The 24,268-nt window shown below is 40.2% G+C and overlaps 1 protein-coding gene across 2 annotated transcripts in view; it reads left to right on the plus strand.

The window, feature by feature from the left end:
- LOC149823309 (E3 ubiquitin-protein ligase PRT6-like) overlaps positions 1–24,268 on the plus strand; it is a 133,201-nt gene that overhangs the window by 34,161 nt on the left and 74,772 nt on the right. For both annotated transcript variants that reach the window (XM_090018775.1, XM_090018774.1), the window contains exons 5-6: positions 61–304; positions 393–1,172. In XM_090018775.1, the coding sequence (XP_089874901.1) occupies positions 61–304; positions 393–1,172 (1,024 nt within the window). The remainder of the gene's footprint in view (positions 1–60; positions 305–392; positions 1,173–24,268) is intronic.

The following is a 24,268-nucleotide window of genomic DNA, read 5'->3' on the forward strand; positions in this document are numbered from 1 at the left end:
GCTCTCAGACTATTGTTATCTGATTTCAAAATTTTTATAGTGATACATTCTTTTTTGCAGATATGAATCGGCATTGATGCAGGACATGCTTACTCTTATAATACAAATTGTGAAAGAACGCCAGCTTTGTGGACTAAGTACTGCAGATAAGTTGAAGAGAGAATTGATTTACAGGCTAGCTATTGGAGATGCAACTCACAGTCAGCTTGTTAAATCACTTCCTCGAGGTCTTTCTAAGAGTGATCAACTTCAGAACACCATTGACATGATTGCAGTTTATTCCCACCCATCCGGCATGAAGCAGGTTCGTTTCACAACATCCACTTCTCTCTCTCTCACATAATTCCATATGAGTTGGGCGTACTATAGCTATACATTTTTCCACATTTCAGGGAAGATATTCATTACGGAAAACATGTTGGAAAGAATTGGATTTGTACCATCCTCGTTGGAATTCAAGAGATCTGCAATTAGCTGAAGAAGGATACTTGCGATTTTGCAATGTATCTGCTATGACTGCTCAACTACCTCGCTGGACAAAGATTTTTCATCCACTAGATGGAATTTTTAGAATTGCTGTTTCTCGGATAGTGCTTGAGATTGTACGTGCTGTAGTTTATTATGCTGTTGCTGCAGAACAATCATCATCTTCACGAGCTCCTGATGGGGTTCTTCTTAGAGCACTGCACCTGCTCTCTTTGGGTTTAGATATCTGTGTGGTTCAAACTAAAAAAAATGGCAGTAAACACAACCATATAACACATACAAGTGACTCTTGTCTGTCAATCAATGAGGGAGTGGTACTGCCTCTTCTAGCTTATGCGACAGAAGTTGTTGCTGTAGATCGGATCGATCCATATGTGGCATCAGAACATCAGAGTTTGCTTTCACTTTTGGTGCAGTTAATGAGGAAGTGTAAGAAAGATTATGAAGTTTATGAGCTTGGGATATTTGAGTCAGGTTTTGGTAATATTGCTACATTGATTGAGAGCTTATTGATGAAGTTTGCTGAACTTGATGCTGGATGCCGGGCTGAACTGGAAAGGCTAGTCCCTGATATGATACTAAATTTGTCAGAAAAGTTGCAAAAATTTGATGGAGATCATCATGCCTTGGCTTCTGATGCGGAGAAGAGAAAGACAAAAGCACGAGAGCGCCAAGCTGCTATTATGGTGAGATGCAATTTCCTGCAATTAAGTATCTGCCTTTTTTGTTTCCGTTGTATTGTATCTCATCTAGTTGGATCTGTTTTCGTGGACTTGTATTGGACAAATACTGCATGTCTGCATTATTTGTTACCATGTGTACACAGATTTTCGTTTTTGTCATCCATCTCTTCCTTTTCCTGGGGATGTACTTGTCCTCTGTAAAACTTGTAATTCTGATTGAGAGATTTAGAAAGTGGCATTCTATCAATTCTCTGTTAATAGGAGAATGGTAGGTTAGTTTGGAATTGCCTACTCTGGCAGGGTATTTTTGTTGCTGTACCATTAAACTATATTACAAGGGCAATTTTGTCCTGCTGGAAGATTATGTAAATACATGCCTCAATAAAATGAAGAATCAAATTGTATAGTTGATGACTCTCTCTCTCACCCGATAATCTTATCTTCTCCATTTCTTCTCTTCATGTTTTTTCTGGATTTCAGCATCTACATCCAAAATGTAGCCTCGAGCTTAATATCCACAACTTTCTAAAGTCAGTTGAGGTAGCACTTTGACTAGTTCACTGTTAAGATTGAAACTATTAGCACCGCAGATATGCTGTATTTAATTGCAATAGCTTACCTTTCTGCTGTCTTGGCTTGGTTTTAGTATGAATTGCTGATTTTTCATATCTTTCATATGGGGAACTTGACTACTTGGATAAGTCGGTATTGTGAGTGAGCTCAGTGAGGGAGCAGAAAGACAAAAATGTTGTTGGAAACATCAGCAGGAATCGAGTAAATTTTAGTTGCATATAAAGTGAGGCTGGAAATGACTAGCTAGCATTCGAGGAAACAATTTGAAAGGAGAGTTACAAAGTTTTTAGAATGTTAAATGTCCAAGTCTATGATATAAACTTATACCAATATGAACTGATTGATTCAACATAAAAAGCTAAAATTTTCTGGTAGAACAAATATCTTCTTATTTTTCTTGCCATACAGCTGTATATTATTTGTTACTCTTCTGCTGTCTGTTTTCATGATTTTATTTGTTAGTTTATCACTCATGCAACTTTGAGAAGCCACATATCTTGAACCTATGCATGACAGATGCACTCCTTGATTGTTGTACAGTTAGTATTGTAAAGAGAATTCCTGGATCGTTTTCCAATATCACATGTATTAAAAATTGAATATAATGCCAAGAGTCATTACGCGGATGGTATATAATCCAGAGCTCCTGTCAATGTCAAGTTTTCTAAACTTGGCCAGCATGACTAAGGGTGCTTGTGATGCATCCGGCAATGCTTTTGGGCAGGGGTGGCAAATGCGATGGGTGCGCGACGGGCTCTCAGGTACTCAGACCGACTTGGGTTGGGTCTCAGGCCTCATTTTGAGGACCCAGCTTGAAAAATGTTGAGCCGGGCCTGACCTGATATCATATCAGGTTGGGCTCGTGCATAGGTGCCGGCTCGACTCGAGTCCTTGTGCCTGACTTTTTAAAAAAAGTAAACAAACAAATAAAATTTCATACATTGAAAAGTGAGAGGCTCTTCCTTTTATAAACCATGGAGAGTCATTTACTTTCTTTGATTCTTCGATGTGGGGACTATTCATCCCAAAAAGTAATTATGCATGGATGATGTATGAACAAGTTTCCTTTTATGTATATACACCATTTAATGCTCTCTCTCTCATAAATGGACCAACACATCATTTAATGCTCTCTCTCTCTCATAATTGCCTTACTAATAATATTCTTTCCCTCTTATGTCAAAGAAATGGAAAATTTTCATGCAAACCTTTAGTCCTATATCGGTCAGTGGAGAGAGGTATGCTTATAATGAAACAAGCGAAAATGCAAAATACAATGTGCTTAAGCACAAATACAAGTCCACCAAGGGACAATGCAAAAGGCAAAACCATTACAAAAACACAAAAGTGCATAGAAAGGCTACAAAGGGCCAATCAAGAGAACAATGTAAAAAATATATGTTTATTTACTTAACAATGCTTTAGAAAAATATGAACATTACAAAGGAGAAGTCCCTTATATATAAACACAAAAGAGAGAGAAAGGGGGCAGTCCAACTAGTCGTTGGACTCGCCCCCAATAATCATAAATATGACCGTTGGGAGCAGCCTGCTTCCAACGACAACAATCATATGAATTTAAAAATATACAAAAAATAAAAAACAAAAAAAAAAAACAAAAAATACAAAACCCCTACTAGATTGATCCTATTACAACAAGAAAAAGACTAAAATGCCCCTTATGGGCATTTCCTATTACATTAATGTATACATTTATATATATATAAAACTATATTTTAACACCCTCCCTCAAACTTACGGTGTGATCAACGAAAGTTTGTTAAGGAGAAAAATGAATCGAGGTGTAGGAAGAGATTTAGTGAAGAAATCTGCAAGTTGATACTCAAACTAAGTAACATAGGACAACTTGATAGTCCCTCTCCGGTATTTATCCCATACATAATGGCAGTCCATCTCATTGTGCTTTGTTCAATCATAGAAAGTGTGATTGCTTTAACTTGTTGCATGAAGAACATGAGCTATATTTGGTCCGATGATAAACAAGTAGGCAAGAGATCCAGGTGTAGGATCTTCAAGCAATGTTTCATCTTGTAGCTTTAGTTTTGCATTGACAACTTCAGGAATCTCTACCTTGTCATCTGAAATACTTGACTTAGGATAAATATCAGCAATAAACTTCATTTGTGATAAAATATACCATCTGTTTGAGTAGGTCACTTCAATACTTAGAAAATATCTCAAAAAACCTAGACCAGACATATAATTTTTTTTAAATAGTTTTGATTTTGTAAACTCTCTTTTTATCATTTCTCGTGATTATCATAACATTTACATACACCAGAAGTATAACAATGTTAGTACGTGTATTCTTGATGCAACCTTCACACGTTTTGCCGAAGGTAGGGAAGACACAACCACGTGATGCAGTCTTCAACCCTCACGTTTGCATATGGTGGCTGTGAAAGGTAATACCCACACGATTGTGCACTGAACAGGCTGGAGTAACAATGCCCAACCACGACGGCGAGGCTGGATTCCTTTTATTTCAATCTCAATAACAATGAACAAAGTACTTAATAAAATGAAAGGTAAATACAAATACTGAAAGTAACAGGGAAACAAAGAAAATGACTGGAAAAAGAAAAGGATTGCTCTAAAAAGAAACTGCGGTTATTCTTCAGAAAAAAAGGTCCCTCACGCAACCCTAGATAGGGTTTTTAAAGATGATCACCGGATCTGGGTCTCGGGTTCGGATCCGGACCCGAGACCGTTTCAATTTGGAACCGGGTCTTCCCTCTCCTGGAATAGGTGCGTATTACATCCCTGCATTGGGTCCCCTCACCTGTGATCGGATCCTGCTGCTGGATCCGATCGTCTATCCCTTGTGATAGGTCGGGTTCCCTGGCCGTGCCAGGGTCACGTGGTTCAACCTGCTCTGGTACAGCCTGCTCTGCATCATTCTCCCCTGGTTGGTAAGAAGTCGGTTCTGACGACTTGTTGTCCCCACAGTAAGCATATAGATCAGACACATTAAAAATCAGAGAAATGTTCCAAGCTTCGGGCAGTTCAAGGAGGTAGGCATTCAGACCCAATCGCTGGAGGACCTTGAAGGGGCCATATTTCTTATGGCTCAGTTTACTATATGTACTGACTGGGAAACGCTCTGGACGTAGGTAAACCCAAACTAACTGATCGACTTGAAACTGGATGTCGCGACGACGTTGGTCAACGAAAGCTTTGTACGCTTCGTAACTCTCAATGAATTTGGCTCAAACTTGCCTATGTATATCACACATGTATTCAACGACATCAAAGGCGTCGGAGGCTGGGTCGGGGAGATTGAACACTGGAGCTAGATCTACGACATGAGTGGGCGACCGACCATAAACAACTTGAAAAGGAGATTTGCCCGTGGATTTGTTATATGCAAACTCGACTTGAGGCAAGACTAAGTCCCATGTTTTGACATTTTCCCCTACTAAACTCCGTAACAAGTTTCCTAAGGTGCGGTTCACAACTTCGGTTTGGCCATCGGTTTGTGGGTGGTACGCACTACTGAACTGAAGCTTGGTCTTCAATAAGGCCTACAAGGATTTCCAAAAATGGCTCATAAAATGCGTGTCACGATCGGAGGTAATCGTGTGGGGTAAACCATGGAAGCGGGCAATGTCCTTGAAGTAATAGGAAGCTACTAATGAAGCGTCGGTGGTTCGCTTACACTGAACAAAAATAGCCATTTTGGAGAATCGATCAACAACGACCAAAATTGAATCAAAACGACGTGGGGTTCTGGGAAGACCCACGATAAAATCCATGGACACGTGTTCCCATGGTCGCTCAGGGATGGGTAACGGGGTATACAACCCACTATTCTGACGATGTCCCTTAGACACTTGACACACATGACAACCTTGAACAAACTTGACAACATCTTTGCGCATTTTGGGCCAAAAGTATCGTTCATCTAACAGAGCGAACGTCTTATCATGTCCAAAATGCCAAACTAACCCTCATGTAATTCATAAATCAACTGAAGTCTAAGAGAGAAATCGGGCACACATAACTTGTTCCCACGAAAGAGGTAACCATTATGAATACTTAAACTGTGGTCTATGGTGCGATCTGAGGAGAGGCACCCTTTCCAAACTTGCTGGAAATTAGGATCCGTCGGGTATAACTCCTTGCACTCCTCGAACCCAATGACCTGCACTGACATAGTCATCAGAAGACTGTTTTTTCTACTAAGAGCGTCAGCCACCTTGTTCAGAGTACCCGACTGATGACGAATCATGAAGGTGTACTCTTGCAAGAAGCTAACCCACTGACATAGTCATCAGAAGACTGTTTTTTCTACTAAGAGCGTCAGCCACCTTGTTCAGAGTACTCGACTGATGACGAATCGTGAAGGTCTACTCTTGCAAGAAGCTGACCCACTTGACATGACGAGCACTAAGCTTCTTCTGACTATTCAGGTATTTCAATGCCTCATGATCCGTGTACAAGACAAACTCCTTATAAATGAGATAATGCCTCCAATAACGAAGGGCTTGTACGACGACATAAAACTCAACATCATAAGTGGAATACTGGCACCTGGCTTGGGTCAGCTTCTCGCTAAAGAAGGCCAAAGGTCGGCGGTTCTGACTCAAGACAGCGCCAATTCCCACTTTAGAGGCATCACACTCGACCTCAAAGACTGCATTGAAATCAGGGAGAGCCAAGATAGGGGCACTAGTCATTCTCTCTTTGATGATCGTAAAGGCTTTTCCTGCGGCAGATGTCTAATGGAAACTATTACCTTTTGGGCATTCTGTAATAGGGGCCATGAGGGTACTGAAATTTCGCACAAAACGACGGTAGAAAGTGGCTAACCCGTGGAAACTACGGACCTCTTCGATAGTCTTTGGGGTAAGCCAATCTACGATCACACGGACTTTCGCAGGATTTGCTTTAACTCCATTAGAAGACACTATAAAACTTAGGAACACGACACTTGGCGTCATGAACTCACACTTTTTTGCATTGACATACAAATTTTCTCTCCTCAAAATTTCTAAGACCTGATGCAGGTGGCTCAAATGATCTGACAAAGGCGAACTATAAATCAAAATATCATCAAAATAGACAACAACAAACTTTCCTATACACGGATGCAACACTTGGGTGATCATATTCATGAAAGTACTTGGGGCATTAGATAACCCAAAGGGCATGACTAACCACTCATACAACCCATCACGTGTCTTGAATGCCGTCTTTCACTCATCCCCCTCCGAGATACGAATCTGGTGATACCCACTTTTTAAATCTATTTTGGAGAAAATGGAGGCACCGGACAACATATCAAACATATTGTCTAAACGAGGGATGTGAAAACAATATTTGACCGTGATGCGATTGATCGCACGACTGTCAACGCACATGCGCATGGACCCATCTTTCTTAGGGGTGAGTAGGGTGGGTACTGCACAAGGGCTCACACTCTCATGAATAAAACCCTTTTGCAGTAACTCCTGAACCTGCCTCAGCAACTCGGCATGCTCCGAGGGGTTCATGCGATATGCAGGGAGGTTAAGAAGACTTGATCCTGGCACAAGATCAATGGCGTGTTGGACCACCCTCATCGAAGGCAACCCATTAGGCAGGTCATCTGGCATAATGTCGCGAAACTCCTCAATAAGAGGGGCAACGTCCGCGGGAACGGACAAAGACGTACTCATCGACGGCTTAGCCACGAGGGCATAACAATAGCCATCTTCCTGACAATGGTTCAAGAAAGATCGGTAAGAGAGGCCCGCGAGCCTAAGGACTCGCTCAGGCTTATCCACAGTGGGAAAACCGGTCTCCTTGATAGGGAGAAGGACTATCTTATGGCCATTAAAGATAAAAGAGTATGTGTTCTTGCGGCCATCGTGAGTTGTCTTGCGATCAAACTGCCAGGGACGTCCCAAAAGGATGTGGCACACGTGCATAGGGGGCTACATCACACCACACCTCATCGTGGTAGTGTTCTCCCATGAAAAATCGGACTAAACACCGTTGGGTGATGGAAACCTCGTTCCCCTTCTTGAACCAAGCCATCTTATAGGGTTGGGACAGTTTCTCGGTGTTGAATTTCAAGGTAGACACTACGCTCTCGGACACCATGTTCTCGCATGCCCCAGTATCAATGATAACATCACACGCGTGACCCTCACAGTTGCACCGGGTCCTAAAAATGTTATTCCTCAACCATTTCGATGGGGCCGATTCTCGGGGTGCGGTCAACACGTGATGGATGGACAACAAATTTTCGACGTTACCGTCGAACTCTATGACTTCCCTCTCATCCTCGTCCTCAACCAATGACTCACTCTCAGTCTCAGATGCTGACTCCACAATACCTTCAACAAGATGGGTGTTCTTGCTCACAGTGGGACACTTAGACGCGACATGTCCTAACTCCTGACACCTAAAACAACGAATGGTCGACTCACTAGGTTTGGCTTTGGACTGGGTATGGAAGGCTGGTCATGACTGGTCAGGTTTGATAAAGTCTGCTCTAGGCTTTGAGTCACTAGGGGAGCTTGCTCTCCTGGTTGGGAAACTCGACTTAGGTCGACTGGATGGTTCACTACGGGAGGTCTTATATTCCTGCCTCCTTTTCAGCTTTTCCTCGACATTCAAGACATAACCGCTTGCCTGATCCAATGTCTCAACTGTGATATAACTAAAATCATCAGAAATAGCAGGACGAACACCAAAAATGTACCTCGTGACCTGTTGGCTGGCAGTTTCCGCAACCTGCACACGTAGGGAAAGACGATGGAACTCAACAGTATATTCCGCCACAGTTTGGGTGCCTTGACGCAGGGTCAGGTACTCTTTGTAGGCCCTCTCGGCGTGATCTGAAGGCACGAATTTTGACTGCATTAATCTCTGCATCTCTTCCCACGACTGTACGCGCTCTAGTCCCTGCCACTCTCTTGACCGCTGCAGCTCTACCCACCATGTCTGTGCTAGGCCTCTCAACCAAGTAGACGCTAGAGAGACACGACGGTGTTCAGCGACAATGTGGTAATCGAAGAACTGCACGACATAAGACCAGTCGAAGAACTACTCCGCGTCGAATCGCCCCGCAAACTCCGGAAGATCCAACTTCACCTTGTAAGTGGAGGGGTGCTCTGGTGCTCTCTGCTGTCGAGGCTCCACCATTCCTGCAGGATAATCGTTCCAGAAAGCGTCGTTGTCCCATACTGCTTCATCGCCCTCCGTGCGGTACTGCTCGCCTGGATGCTGGTGCTGACGAACTCCACTGATGGGTGGTTGGCGCTCAGGTCGCGCCACTCCCTGTTGATTCTGCCTCGGTCTGGCTTGCCCGTGGACGGGAGCCATCTGAGGCCGACGTTGGGGCACCGGGATGACAAGAGGTCCAAGGTAAGGTGGGTGGGTCTGGTGGGTCTCGGGTTCTAAATGGGTAGGAACAGGGTAATACGGGTTTGGGTTATGACAGTGTTGTCAGATCGGGTGAGATATCGGGTTTTGGATCGATAAGGGGTTAATGGGTTGGTTGGAGTTCGAGTATCGGGTTGGGTTGGGATAGGACTGAGATGATTCGCCCCACTGGATATGGATTGGGCCTAATCCTAGACTATTCGTCGGACCCAGATTTGGATAGGTTGGATCGTGGATCCAGTTGTAGGGGTAAAATGCTTGGTTTAAACTCGATCCACGATCCATATGATGATGGGTCTGGTTTTGACCTGGCTCAAAATCAAGCTGGAGCTCCGTCCGGGTCCGATACAAGTTTGGGTCGTGATAAGATCCATTTTGGGGTTCAAAGATAACGAGTTGGGCCAGATTCGTAGTGAACTGCGAACCGAACCCAACCGGGTAGGCTGGGTATGGGGCTGTTGGACCTAGACTCGTTCCTGAAAACCCAAAGGGTGGTCCTCGGTAACCGGGTCCAGACCCATTTAATAAAGGTTCTTGACCAGACCCTAAGGGGTTCGGATTGTTCCACAGGGGATCAATCCCCTTGGCCCGAGAATGGACTGTGACCGTGCCCCAACGCGCAGGTGCTGGGAGGGTCGACAGACCCATCCCGGCACGGGCTGCCGCTGGCAGGCCTGCTGGTTGATCCGACATCATGTTCGGGCCACGCAGGCCGTGACGGGCCTGCAACTCCTGTTGAGTGGGCTGCGTAGTCAGGCCAATGACGGGGAAAGTTCCAATAGAACCCGGGTTCGACTGTGCTGCGGTCGCGCCAGGGTTCAGCAACAGCGTACCTTGCTGGGGCATCTCCCGATTGGTAGCCCTACGCAGATCTTCTTCAACGTCCTCCGACAACACGACAGGATGATGGTCCCCTCGGGTTGGGCCAATCGCAGCAGCCGTGACGATGCCGACTACACTGTTGCCCACAGTGGTACCCACTTGTTGGGTTGGCGTCGGGAGCGACCCCGCTGACGATTCGACGACAACGAGTCGACTGTCCATCCCATCCAACCTATTTGAGATTCCGGCTACTTCTTTATTCATGCACAACATGTTTTCTTGCATTTTCGTCATCATTTCCATCATACGCATCATGGGATCTTCGGTACCGATCTCCTCCCATTCCTTGCCGCGTGCCGGATCGTCCCTCGCCTCTTGAGCCATGCTGTTCTCGAAGGAGGACGCCGTAACTCTGATACCACTTTGATGCAGCCTTCACGCGTTTTGCCGAAGGTAGGGAAGGCACAACCATGTGATACAGTCTTCAGCCCTCACGTTTGCAGATGGTGGCTGTGAAAGGTAATACCCACACAATTGTGCGCTGAACAGACTGGAGTAACAATGCCCAACGACGACGGTGAGGCTGAATTCCTTTTATTTCAATCTCAATAACAATGAACAAAGTACTTAATAAAATGAAAGGTAAAGACAAATACTGACAATAACAGGGAAACAAAGAAAATGACTGGAAAAAGAAAAGGAATGCTCTGAAAAGAAACTGCGGTTATTCTTCAGAAAAAGGTCCCTCACGCAACCCTAGATAGGGTTTTTAAAGCTGATCACCGGATCTGGGTCTCGGGTCCGGATCCGGACCCGACACAGTTTTAATTTGGAACTGGGTCTTCCCTCTTCTGGAATAGGTGCGTATTACATCCCTGCATCGGGTCCCCTCACCTGTGATCAGATCCTGCTGCTGGATCCGATTGTCTATCCCTTGTGATGGGTCGGGTTCCCTGGCCGTGCCACGGTCACACGGTTCAACCTGCTCTGGTAAAACCTGCCCTGCATCAATTCTTGACAAAAAGAGCAGTGTCAGGAACAATAACCCAAATTGATCATAATAACATTGAATATATCATACCAAGCCTAAGGGCTTGCTTAAGATCGTAGAAAGGCTTTCTTAGTTTAATAGTTTTACCTTTATCAATATCAAACCTTGACAATGGATCCATGAATACTTTTTCATTATGTCTTCCATAAAGAAAAGTGTTGCGACTAACCTCCTTTACGATCTGTTATATATATATATATATATATATATATATAGAGAGAGAGAGAGAGAGAGAGAGTTCGATACTTCATTAACCCTAATCACCTATTTAAATAGGTGATTAGGTTGCACGAGATTACAACAAGACATACATAATTATGTTAAATTACGTATTAATACCCCCAACTTTATTAATATTACTTTTAACACTTTTAACACTCCCCCTCAAGCTGGAGCATATATATCTATCATGCTCAGCTTGCTGCAATATCTTGAGAACCTTGCACTTGCGAGGGGCTCGGTGAAGACGTCTGCAACTTGGTCTTCAGAGGTCACATGACTAGTAGAAATATGCCTCGCCTGCACTAAGTCACGTATATAGTGACAATCAACTTCAATGTGTTTCGTTCTCTCATGAAAAACTGGATTGTTAGCTATATAAGTAGCTACTCGATTATCACACATGTAGATCTTTTAGAATGGACCTAACCCACATCATTTCAGCAACTGTTTGAGCCATAGCTCTATATTCTGATTCAACACTGGAACGAGCTACCACAATTTGTTTTTTACTTCTCCAAGTAATTAAGTTTCCTTCGACAAACACGCAAAACTCTGTGGTGGACTTTCTATCATCGATGGCCCCTGCATGGACTGCATCTAAGTATGCAATTATATCCAGGTTGGGGCTTTGTTTGTATAGCAATCCCTTTCTAGGAGAGGATTTCAAATACCTGAGAATCATCATAGCTGCCTGCCAATGCACTCAAGTAGGTTTGTCCATGAATTGGCTTATCTTGCTCACAACTAGGGAGATATCTGGTCGTGTTACAGTGACATATAAAAGTTTACCAACCAAGGATCTAAAATTTCTTGCAGTAGGTCAAGAACATACTTTCACTGTGATAAAACTAACCCCTCACGGATTCTGGCCACCTCTATGCCCAAGAAATATCTAAGAGACCGGGGATCTTTTGTGATAAAGTGCTTCTGAAGATGCATCTTTGTGTCTGAGATGTCCTTTGCACTACTCCCTGTAAGAATAATATCATCTACATATACAACCATAACCACAATACCAACAAAGGTTTTCTTGATAAACGAGTGATCTGAAGATGACCTGTTGAAGCCAAATGCAAACATAATTTCAAATAACTTCTGAAACCATGCACAAGGACTTTGTTTAAGACCATATATAACCTTCTTTAGTTTGCACACCTTGCTACACTCCCCCTCGACCTCAAACCCAGGAGGTTGCTGCATATACACAGTCTCAAACAAATCTCCATATAAGAAGGCGTTCTTCACATCTAACTGACATAAACTCCATTTATAATGAACAACTACAGATATGACCAACCGAATAGTCCCAAGGCGGGCCACTGGAGAAAAGGTCTCAAAGAAGTCAACTCCATATGTTTGAGTATATCCTTTAGCGACCAACCGGGCCTTGTACCTTTCGATTGAGCCATCCGAATTATACTTAATAGTGTAGACCCACTTACATCCAACGATATCTGATTCCGTGGGAGGAACAACCTAATCCCATGTGACGCATGAGAGCAAGGCATCCATCTCAACCTGCATTGCTTGCTTCCACTTAGGATCTAATAACCCTTGATGATGATTAAGTGGGACAAAAGTGACAGATAAAGCAGAGATAAAATTCTTCAAGTGGACCCCAAGCCGTGCCTCAGTAACAAACTTGGAGATAGGATGTAGTGTGCATTGTCTTTTACCTTTCCTGAGAGCGATAGGTCTATCATCATCAACATTAGACATCTCAATATTTTCAGGAGAACTTACTTCTGAAGAAGACGGTGGTGTAGGTGCTGATTCAGGTGGTGATCTACGAGTGTACACCAGAGGAGGATCATGATACCGAGTAAGTGTGGGATACTGAGAATGAGACATAGTCTTAGAAAATGACTCCAAGGGAAAAGGAGGAATGAGAAGAGGTAGGGAATCACCCTGTTCAACATGCAACCTGGATGCAGTGGTAGAAAAATAAGGAACAAATTCAAAGAAAGATACATCCGCACTAACATACTCTCGACGAGAGATGGGATCATAACACCGGTATCCTTTTTAATTTTTTGGATATCCAAGGAAGACACACTTGATGGCTTGGGCAAATAATTTATCACGGTTAGGTCCAAGTTTATGAACAAAGGAAACATATCCAAATACTTTGGGAGAAATTGGGAACAATGGAGCATTAGGATAGAGTATTTGAACAAGGATTTGTTCTTCCAAAGATGAAGATGACATACAATTAATGAGATAACAAGCAGTGAGAATAGCATCCCCCCAGTATGAGGGTGACATATTTGATTGGAACATAAGAGTACGAGCTACATCTAGAAGATGCCTATATTTTCTCTCAGCAACACCATTTTGCTGAGATGTATGGGCGCAAGTAGTTTGAGGACGAATACCGTGATTTCGATAAAATTGTAACAATTCATTGGACTTGAACTCGAGAGCATTATCAGTGCGGACAATCTTGATAAGAGAATAAAACTGAGTCTTTATTTCAATGACTAATGACATAAGAATGGAGGCAACCTCCGACCTTTCTTTTATTAAGAACACCCATGACAATCTGGAAAAATCATCAACAATAACTAAGTAATAACGAAACTGAGATCGACTAGGTACTCTACTAGGTCCCCATACATCAGCATGCAAAATCTCAAACATTGCTTAACTCGATGGACTCTGACAAGAAGGAAAGGAGCTTCTGTGATGTTTGCCCAACTGACAGGCGTCACACTGGAATGAATCAGACGAAGAAATCTAAGGAATTAGTCTATGAAGCTTTGTCAAAGGAACATGACCAAGACGGAGATGCCACTGATAGGTACTGAAAGATGGCTCAGACACAAAATTCATGGATCCAACCGATCCTCTTCCTCGTCAATAAATCTTGAAAAATACAACACACATGATCAAATATCACCCTACAATTATTTTCCTTGGCGATACGACTAACAGATAGTAAGTTATGAGGAAATGAAGGAGCATGAACGAACATTAGTCAATTGAAGTGAGGAGGATATAGGAATGTTTCCCTGGCCTACAATAGGGGAAGATCTCCCATCAACAAGTATAACATTGCGAGGTTCAACAATAGGATGTAGCTTAGAAAAATTATGGGAAGTCCCACACAAGTGTCTAGAGGCACCCGAATCAATAATCCATCTACTACCTTGATAACTCAGGCTGTCACCAGTAGAGCATGCCACATCAGCAACATGCATAGGAGCACTCGAACTAGGAAGCCGGTGAGACACCAATTCATCATACTCTGCATGACTGAGAATAACCGAATCACTGGAAGAGGTAGTGGTGTTCTCTGCTTTGAGTTTAACAACCTGAGCCTTGGACACATTCGGTTTAGGTGATGGGATAGGAGGTCGACCAGTCTTATCCCAACACCTATCTTTAGGATGTCCAAGTTTACCACAATATGTACATTGAAGCCTTCCTCTTCCTCCAGTACTGCGACCGCGACCTCTTCCTCGAAAGTTCAAGAAAATACCTCTTCCACGATTTGAGGTGATTGATAGGGATGATGCTTGTGATTCAGATTGAGTTTGAGGAAGATTAATGGCAAGCCTACTCAGACGATTATAGGCTTCAACAAGAGTAGGAACATCGGAACTAGTTAGCATTTGGACTTTGGCAACTGAGAATTTCGATGACAACCCTGTAAGAAATCAGGCAACTATAGTCTGCTCCTGATGGGTCTTCTGTTTGGTACAACATAAGGGTCTGTGAGCATTTAGCCTCTCAAAAGCAGATTTAACAGAGACATAGTATTGGGCTAAAGTCTGATATCCTTGCTGCAACTGATAAATTTTCTACTCAACTTGTAGAATACGACTTACATTAGTTTCATGAGAATATGTATCATAGAGATTGTCCCACATTTGTTTAGTTGAGGTGTAATAAATCAGTCCATCAGCTATATGAGGTTATCCACTGTTCATTATCCATGACATCACGATGTCATTTTCTTCGTCCCAGGTGACATATTTTCCTGTTCTTTCAGTGGGTTCCAATTCCAACAAGACATGCTTTTTCCGATGACCCGAAACCGACATCATAAAGGTGCGAGACCACCTTGCATAATTAGAATCATCTAGCTTAACTGAAGATCCATATGAAAATGGATTTGCAAAGGCCTTATATTCACCAATGGCCTCTCCTTTTTGGTTATTATCCAAAGCACGTGACTCAGCCATAAAAAAACTTTCACCAGGGACAGCAAAAACAAATTTAGCAACCCACCTATTTATGTGCAACAGGAATCTCCTGCATACTTTGTTTCCAGATCAGAATAGTGATCAAATCACTATTACGACCACAAAATATTAAACAACGACTATCGACTTCAAGATTCGAACAACTACCATTTAATCTTCCACAACAATGATCTGATCGCAAGCATTCAATAGCGACGACAATAATTCAACTGCATCCATTAAAAAGAAATTTACCCCAAAACGATATCAATCCAATCCAGTCGATGTCTTCAGGTCTGATATCTTCTTATGCTTCACGATGATCAGACACGTTCTTCAATCAGCAACAACTTCTCCACAATCAGCAACTGCAGTATCTTCAAGATCTATGAGCCGTTCACGATCCACACATCCGATCCTTCTTCACGATCTATGATCAACAACAACAACGTCTTCAAGCCACAAGCAGTTCACGGTTTCAGCAACTTCGCCACGATCAGCAACTGCAGCGTCTTCAGGATCCACGAGCAGTTCACGATCCACTACATCTGATCCTCCTTTACGATACTGTGATCAACAACAGTATCACCGTGACCATCAGCAGCAACGTCATCCCAGAAGGGAGACCCGCTCTGATACCATGTTGTGACTAACCTCCTTTACGATCTGTTATACATATATATATATATATATATATATATATATATATATATATATATAGAGAGAGAGAGAGAGAGAGAGAGAGAGAGAGAGAGAGAGAGAGAGTTCGATACTTCATTAACCCTAATCACCTATTTAAATAGGTGATTAGGTTGCACGAGATTACAACAAGACATACGTAATTATGTTAAATTACATATGACCACCCCCCAGCTTTATTAATATTACTTTTAACACTTTTAACAAAAAACATTTTTGACATCTAACTGGTAAATGAGCCACTTTTGGATAGAGATAACAACTATTAGAGTTCTAACACTAGTTAGTGCAAAGGTTTCTTTATAATCAATTCTATATTCTTGAGTGTACTCTTTAACAACTAATCTAGCTTTGTATCTTTCAAGAGTACCATTGTTTTTTATTTTGATCTTAAATACCCATCTACATCCTATGAGTTTCTTTTGTAATAATAGGCTAAGTACTTCCCAAGTGCTTGCCTTACGAAGAACTTCTAATTCTACATTCATAGTTTTCGGCTTCATTATAACGAGATGGTTCATGATAATAATGGAGTGCCATTAAACAAGCTCCATAGTTTGGAGAAAAGGAGTCATGGGACACAAATCTATTTGGTGGAATGGAGACTCGTTTGGATCTCGTAAGGGTTGACTCTTCTATGGGTAAACCTTGGGAATACTTTTCATAAGCACATGGTTGATCTTTTTGCTCATGTCGGGTATAGACATGTATATTATTCAAAGAATTCTCAACCACATTATCATCGTTATGAGATGACTCTAGATTATCATTAACATCATTATTTAAAGAGTTATCACAAATAGAATTACCATCATGATTTACCTCACAATCATTCGGTTCATAAGGACCTAGGTTTGACTTTTTAATTTAATTATTAACTATATTTTCCTGTTATGGCCATCTTTCAAAGCACTTGGACAGATAAGAACCTAGGTTTGACTTTTATATAAATCACTATATTTGAAGTAAAATTAAGGCTTATAATCGGGGAAAATAAAGTGTTACATTTCAGGTTTCTTGGAAGGGGCGTGATTTATTTGTAGCACCTAAAGTTGCTATGATTGAATTTGCATCAGGTGGATCATTTCCTTAACTTTCTGCGCTGTTGGATAAGTGATGATAGCTAGAAGTGTGAGTTTGAGAAGAACACCTAAAGTCCAATGGAGTGCCCATTTGGTTAACTAGGATGCACGAAGTTGTAAATCTGATTTCCTCTATTGGTGCTTTGTAAATTCTAACCTGCTGGAAATTACTGTGTAGGCAAATTAATTAGATCAAATCACAGAATTCTCAGGTTGCCAATTCCTTATGAATAATTTATTCACAAGTGCTGTAGAATTTTTCTGCTGCTATGTGGTTGTCAGTTTGTGGTCAGGATATGGAAGTTTGTTATAAAGCATTGTTTGGCTGAAAGTAGCTGTATGCTGGGATGGTATCAAAATTCTTTTGTGCTTCTATAAATCCTTGTTCTTATGCTGGTAGATATTGGTAGGAGTCGGCTGTTTCATAGTCAAAAATGTTAAGGAGCCAATCAAGTGCTCTTTCTTAGCTTTATTGAGACAGTGATTTAATTTATCAAATTTTGAACTCGAGTGAATCATTTCAGAAGTTAATTTTTTAAAATTATGAGACAAATAGGAAACCATACAAAAATGTTAAGTTGCAAAGAAAAAAGAGATTAAGAGTGAGACAATGGCAAAAATGTTTTGATTGAGAAAAAAATGAACCAAGCAAGAAAAATGGGCCCTTTAATACCTTTTGCATGAAAAAAATGATGATATAGTAGAAGGGAAAGCGATGGTCTGAGGCTTTTAGAATTTTGAGGGCATGGAAAGTTTCAATTAGATGTTTTAAACAGAGGAAAGGATTGAATCATATTGTTTAATGGAGACAAGATAAAGGTAATGACCTACATAGTAAAAAATGGTAGGCGGTGCGACGGTGAGCACCTAAAAAGACTAGTATGGGACTACGGCGGTATCCCAATTTAAAAAAACAAAGTATGCAAATGAACTGCTAAAATTAATAACAAACATGTATGCAACATAAAATTAATCAACAATAAGCAATGAACAAAACATAACATGTCGTCGAACACTGTAAAACTGTTATATTACATAACCTACTCAAAAAATTAAGAATAATTTAATAAACAAACCACACAACTGTCAATGTAAATAAAAGACAGCTAAATAATCTAAGCACAATTAAAGTCTTAACTATATTAAGTTTACATCCAAGTTATATTGACAAAAAATCAACAAGACACCAAAAGATTCAAACATATATTATAACTAATAAGATGTATATTAAATAAGTACACATGCTTCCAAAATTGTTGTATATATTAACAAAAAATCAGGATTTTATAGAAACATGCATTCAAAGCAACATGGTACATATCAACAGAATATATAAATATAATAAGCAAACAAACTAGAAAAATTATGCCTTAAGTCTTTAACAGTATCATGCATTCAAAGGATCAAATATATATCATGATTCTGTTAAAGACTTGAAGCATGGTTTTTTCTTGCTTATTTGATATATATATATATATATAGGGTAATACATATGTGCTAAATGAAACATGCTAAATGGAGTTTTCCATTTTTTTCAGTGTTTCTTTTCATGGTTCTGAACCCATAAATGTCTTGGGCATGGTCGATTTACTAGTAACCTGTGAAATGAAATGGGGATCTTCGAAACACGAGCTTTGATTAACAAGAGCAAGTGTCAAGAATGACACTAAAGCATAACCCTTAAAAAGGGTATAACTGGAAACAAAATAAAAATAAAAATGTATTCTTTATTGATATGAAAAACCAATTGCTTAAGAAGCATTGGAGTGAAATACAAGAGGGGCTGCACCCCTTTATATACACAGTTGAAAGAGGACTCAATAGAGCTGTTGGGCACAGTCCAACAGCTCTATTGCTAGTCAAGTCTGGACAGGACTTGACGAGCAACAGTCATTCTAGTTCAAACTGAACTAGATGACATAAAGACAAAAAATAAAAATAAAGGAAAAAAAATACAGAAAAGAAAGAAATTAAAAATGTATTTATATATATATATATATAATAATATAATATTATTATATATACATATATGTACAGTTTTACATTTTAACACTCCCCCTCAAACTTACGGTACAATGAGCGAAAGTTTGTCTAAGAGAAAGTGAAATCGGGGAGCAGCGAGAGGCTTTGTAAAGAGGTCTGCTAACTGATATTCTGAAGTGACATATGGCAGATCAATTATCCCGTGTAGATATTCCTCTCTGACGTAGTGACAATCCATTTCGATGTGTTTGGTGCGTTCGTGGAATGTTCTGTTACTGGCAATGTAGATCGCACTTTTGTTGTCACAACACATTTGTGAAGCCTTTGTTGCTTCAACTCCCATGTCAGCAAGCAGTCGTCGGAGCCAAACTACTTCCATGGTCGTGGTTGCCATGGCTCTGTATTCAGCTTCGGTGGATGAGAGAGATACCTTCTGCTGCTTTTTACACCTCCACGAGATTAATGATTCCCCTAAAAAGACACAAAAGCCAGTGGTTGAGTGTCTGTTATTGGGATCACCTCCCCAATCTGCATCAGTATATGCAATTAAATCAAGAGAAGAGGAGGAAGATAAGAAAAGTCCTCGTGAAAGAGAGGACTTGATGTATCTGATAATACGCATGACTGCTTCCATATGAACAGAAGTAGGAGCATGTTGAAATTGACTTGCTGTATGAACAACATGTGCTATATCTGGTCTGGTAATGGATAGATAGGAAAGTGCCCCGACAAGCTGTCTGTAAGGAGTAGGGTCTGCAAGAAGTTCTCCATCATCAATCTTCATTTTAACATTAACAACTTCTGGAGTGTCAACTTTCTTATCATCAGTAATACCAGACCTGAAAACAATATCAAAAGCAAATTTAGTCTGAGATAATAAATATCTTCTAGGAGAATAAGCAACTTCAATGCCTAAAAAATATCTCAACAAGCCCAAATCAGTCATTTCAAAATGAGATTTAAGAAGTGTTTTGATTGTTTCAACTCCCTGTTTATCGCTTCCGGTGATGATCATATCATCCACATAGAGAAGAAGCACAATGATCCCTGCATCAGAATTCTTAATAAACAAAGCAGTGTCAGTTAAACAGAATTGAAAACCAATATCAATCATAACACGACTAAACCTATCATACCAAGCTTTTGGTGCTTGTTTAAGTCCATAAAGAGCTTTTTCTAAGCGAAGGACTTTACCCTTAGGAATACTTAGATCAGGAGGGGGTTCCATATATACTTCTTCAACTAGCTTTCCATTTAAAAAAGCATTTTTGACATCCATTTGAAAAATAAACCATTTTTTGATAGAAGCTAAGGCAATTAAGGTTCGGACAGTAGTCATACGAGCCACCGGAGCAAAGGTTTCTTCATAATCAATCCCATATTCTTGGGCATAACCTTTGGCTACTAAACGGGCTTTATATCTTTCAAGAGTACCATCACTCTTGGTTTTAATTTTATAAACCCATCGACATCCTATAGTTTTCTTCCCTGGAGGAAGATCTTGAATATTCCATGTAGAAGCCTTTTCAAGTGCATCTAATTCAACTTTCATGGCTTCTATCCATTTGATATCATTTTTTGCTTGAAAATATGTGGATGGTTCTTCATATGAGTGAATTAATGCAATAACTGCCCTATATGTGGGTGAGAAACACTCGTATGATACAAACTTTTCTGGAGGCCTCGAGATCCGGGATGATTGTCTAGTTGGAATGTTAGAATATTTCTCAAGTGCACATGGAGTATTAGACTCTTGTCGCCTGGAATATTGAATACTAGTATCTCTATGAACTTCTTTATTTTCAACATTAAGATCAATAATTCTTGGATCATCATCAAAGTTACAATCAAGGTCATATTCATCAGATGTTGATGTTAGATCTAGCAAAAAGGAGTACTCAGTGACGTCTTTTAATTTTCTAAAATCAAAGAAGCTCTCCTTTTCAAGAAAGGAAACATTTCTAGACACATATAGTTTATTATTTTTGAAGTCAAAACATCTATAACCTTTCTGGTTTTCAGCATATCCTAAAAAGGCACAGGGAATCGCACGAGGGGAAAGTTTATCATTTTTGTCAGTAAATATGAAACATTTGCACCCAAATATTCTTAATCTAGAGTAGTCTGGAGAAATGTTCATAAGTTTTTCAATGGGAGTGATATTTTGTAACGAAGAAGATGACATCCTATTAATGAGATAGGTGGCAGTTAAGGCAGCTTCTGCCCAAAAGTCTTTAGGGACTTGATTTGCTATTAATAAAGTTCTAGTGGTTTCTATAATATGGCGATGTTTTCGTTCTGCCAGTCCATTTTGTTGAGGTGTATAAGGACAAGATCTTTGATGTGTGATGCCATGCAATTTAAGATAATTTTGAAAATCTGTGGATAAAAACTCTCCCCCTGAATCTGTGCGAAAAATAGTAATATCATTTTGAAATTTGTTTTTAACCATATTATGAAAAGTTTGAAAGTATGAAAATACTTCAGACTTATGTTTGAGAAAGTACATCCACGTATGTCGGGATAAATCATCGACAAAAATAACATAGTAAACAAATCCTCCTTTAGAAATTACTGGTGCAGGACCCCAAACATCCGAGTGTATTAATTCAAGTGGTCTTGAAGAGAAAAAGGTTCTGTTCTGAAATGATAATCTTTTCATTTTGCCGAGAATACAATCTTTACAATCAAATGATTCAGAGTTACAAAATTTCCCTAGATTTGGAAAATGTTGGATTTTGGCTATATGTGGGTGACCAAGTCTCTTATGCCACAGTTCCAACTCTATTTTTTGAATATTATAACAAAAAACTTTCTTCGGTATTTCCAAAAAATCCATGTAATAGAGTCCTCCTTCTCTATGGCCTTCTCCAATCAGCTTGCCTGACTGGCGATCCTGTACCCAACAACCATGAGAAAAAAAAGAAATATTACACCCATAATCAGAAATTTGAGATACAGATAAAAGATTTAAATTTAATTTGGGAACATGTCTAATTTCTGGAATAAAAAAATTTTTTGTTTTATAAATTTTTTCAAAATCTCCTATTCCTTCTATTTCAAGAGAAGTCCCATCAGCAGTAAAGACCTTTGACACACTTGTTTTATTTTTAACACATTTGGATAGACTTTGATTATTTGGGGTCATATGAAAAGATGCACCGGAGTCAAGAAGCCAAGAAGTTTTACCTAAATCAGAAAAAGATGAGGCTGCTGCGCCGGTTGAAGCTTCAGATGAGGAAGAGGCACCTTTGATGAGAGGCTGAAGGATCTCCATTAGTTGGGCCAGGGAAACTGGTGCATCCTGATCTTTAGGCTCCGATCCAGCAATTGCAGCTCTTTTTTCTCTCAGCTCCTTAAGTTTAGGACATTGTGGCCTGTAGTGTCCCGGTTCATGACAGTGATGACAAATAACTTTCTTCTTATCATAGTCACCATTTTGTCGGTTAAAGTGAGGAGGCCTATATGATCGAACATGATTCCCTGGTCTAGACACGGCTAAAACGGAATCATCTTCAATTTTTAAAGAACCTTTCCGGAGACGATTTTCTTCCATTGTTAACTCTTCAATAGTTTCAACAATAGAAGAAATTTTTCCCCGGTGAAGTAGGGCCGATTTAGTGGTTTCAAATTCCGGCCTTAATCCAGTGATAAACTGGTAAAAATGTTCAACATCGAGTTGTTTCTGACGAATCTCGATGTCTTCGGCACAATGCCACTTTGGTTCTAAAAGGGAAAGTTCTTCCCAAAGTTCGGACAACCCATTGTAATATTCACGAATAGTTTTGTCTCCTTGTGTCATCATTCGAACTTTTTCTTGGAGGTTGCACACGTGTGCAATATCTTTAAGGGAATACATATTCTTAAGGTATTCCCATGCCTTATCGGCATGATCAAATTTGGCAAGACTTGAGCATTTTTTAATGTCAACGCTATTGATAAGCCATGACATTATCTTCGCATGAGATATTCTCCATTCTTTCCATTTCTTCTCGTATGAGGCAATAGCCTTGATTTTCTCTTCTTCCGATAGAGGGACGTCTTTATCTCCCTCCTTTTTAGTAAGAGATAGCTTAGGTTCCGAATCGGAACCATCCACAATCCCCCATAAGCCTTTTCCCCATATATGGTGCTTCATGATTGAAGCCCATGTTACATAGTTCGTATCGCTTAGTTTCATAGGCATGATGGTGACTTTATCATTGTCATCCATCGATTACAAGGAGAGAAAGAATAGGGATAGAAGAGAAACAAGAAGGAAAATGAGAAAGAAAGAAAAAAAAAACAATACAACAAGATGTGAAATCTTCTCCAATGAAGTGATAAAACACTTCTCTTCAAGTGGCGAACACTTTTGCAAACGGGCACGGAAACCGAGGCAGCTTTTCCTCAAGATTTAGTACTTCTGCGGCTCTGATACCATGAAATGAAATGGGGATCTTCGAAACACGAGCTTTGATTAACAAGAGCAAGTGTCAAGAATGACACTAAAGCATAACCCTTAAAAAGGGTATAACTGGAAACAAAATAAAAATAAAAATGTATTCTTTATTGATATGAAAAACCAATTGCTTAAGAAGCATTGGAGTGAAATACAAGAGGGGCTGCACCCCTTTATATACACAGTTGAAAGAGGACTCAATAGAGCTGTTGGGCACAGTCCAACAGCTCTATTGCTAGTCAAGTCTGGACAGGACTTGACGAGCAACAGTCATTCTAGTTCAAACTGAACTAGATGACATAAAGACAAAAAATAAAAATAAAGGAAAAAAAATACAGAAAAGAAAGAAATTAAAAATGTATTTATATATATATATAATAATATAATATTATTATATATACATATATGTACAGTTTTACATTTTAACAACCTGCACTTGGATCATGTGTTTTTGATGAAAAAATGATATTTGGAGCATAAAAATTTCACAAGGATTTTGGACCGTTGATTTTTCGAACCTTATAAAAAACCACCTATGTGTCGTAATTGAACGCTTCAAGAGCTGATCCTTAGATCACATCCTATGTCACATAGATGCGGGTAAGGATACGGGTGCGGATGTGGCGATGTGGTACCTTAAAAAA

The sequence above is a fragment of the Nuphar pumila genome, chromosome 10 (assembly GCF_984573655.1).
Source record: "Nuphar pumila chromosome 10, dmNupPumi1.hap1.1, whole genome shotgun sequence".
NCBI lineage: Eukaryota > Viridiplantae > Streptophyta > Magnoliopsida > Nymphaeales > Nymphaeaceae > Nuphar > Nuphar pumila.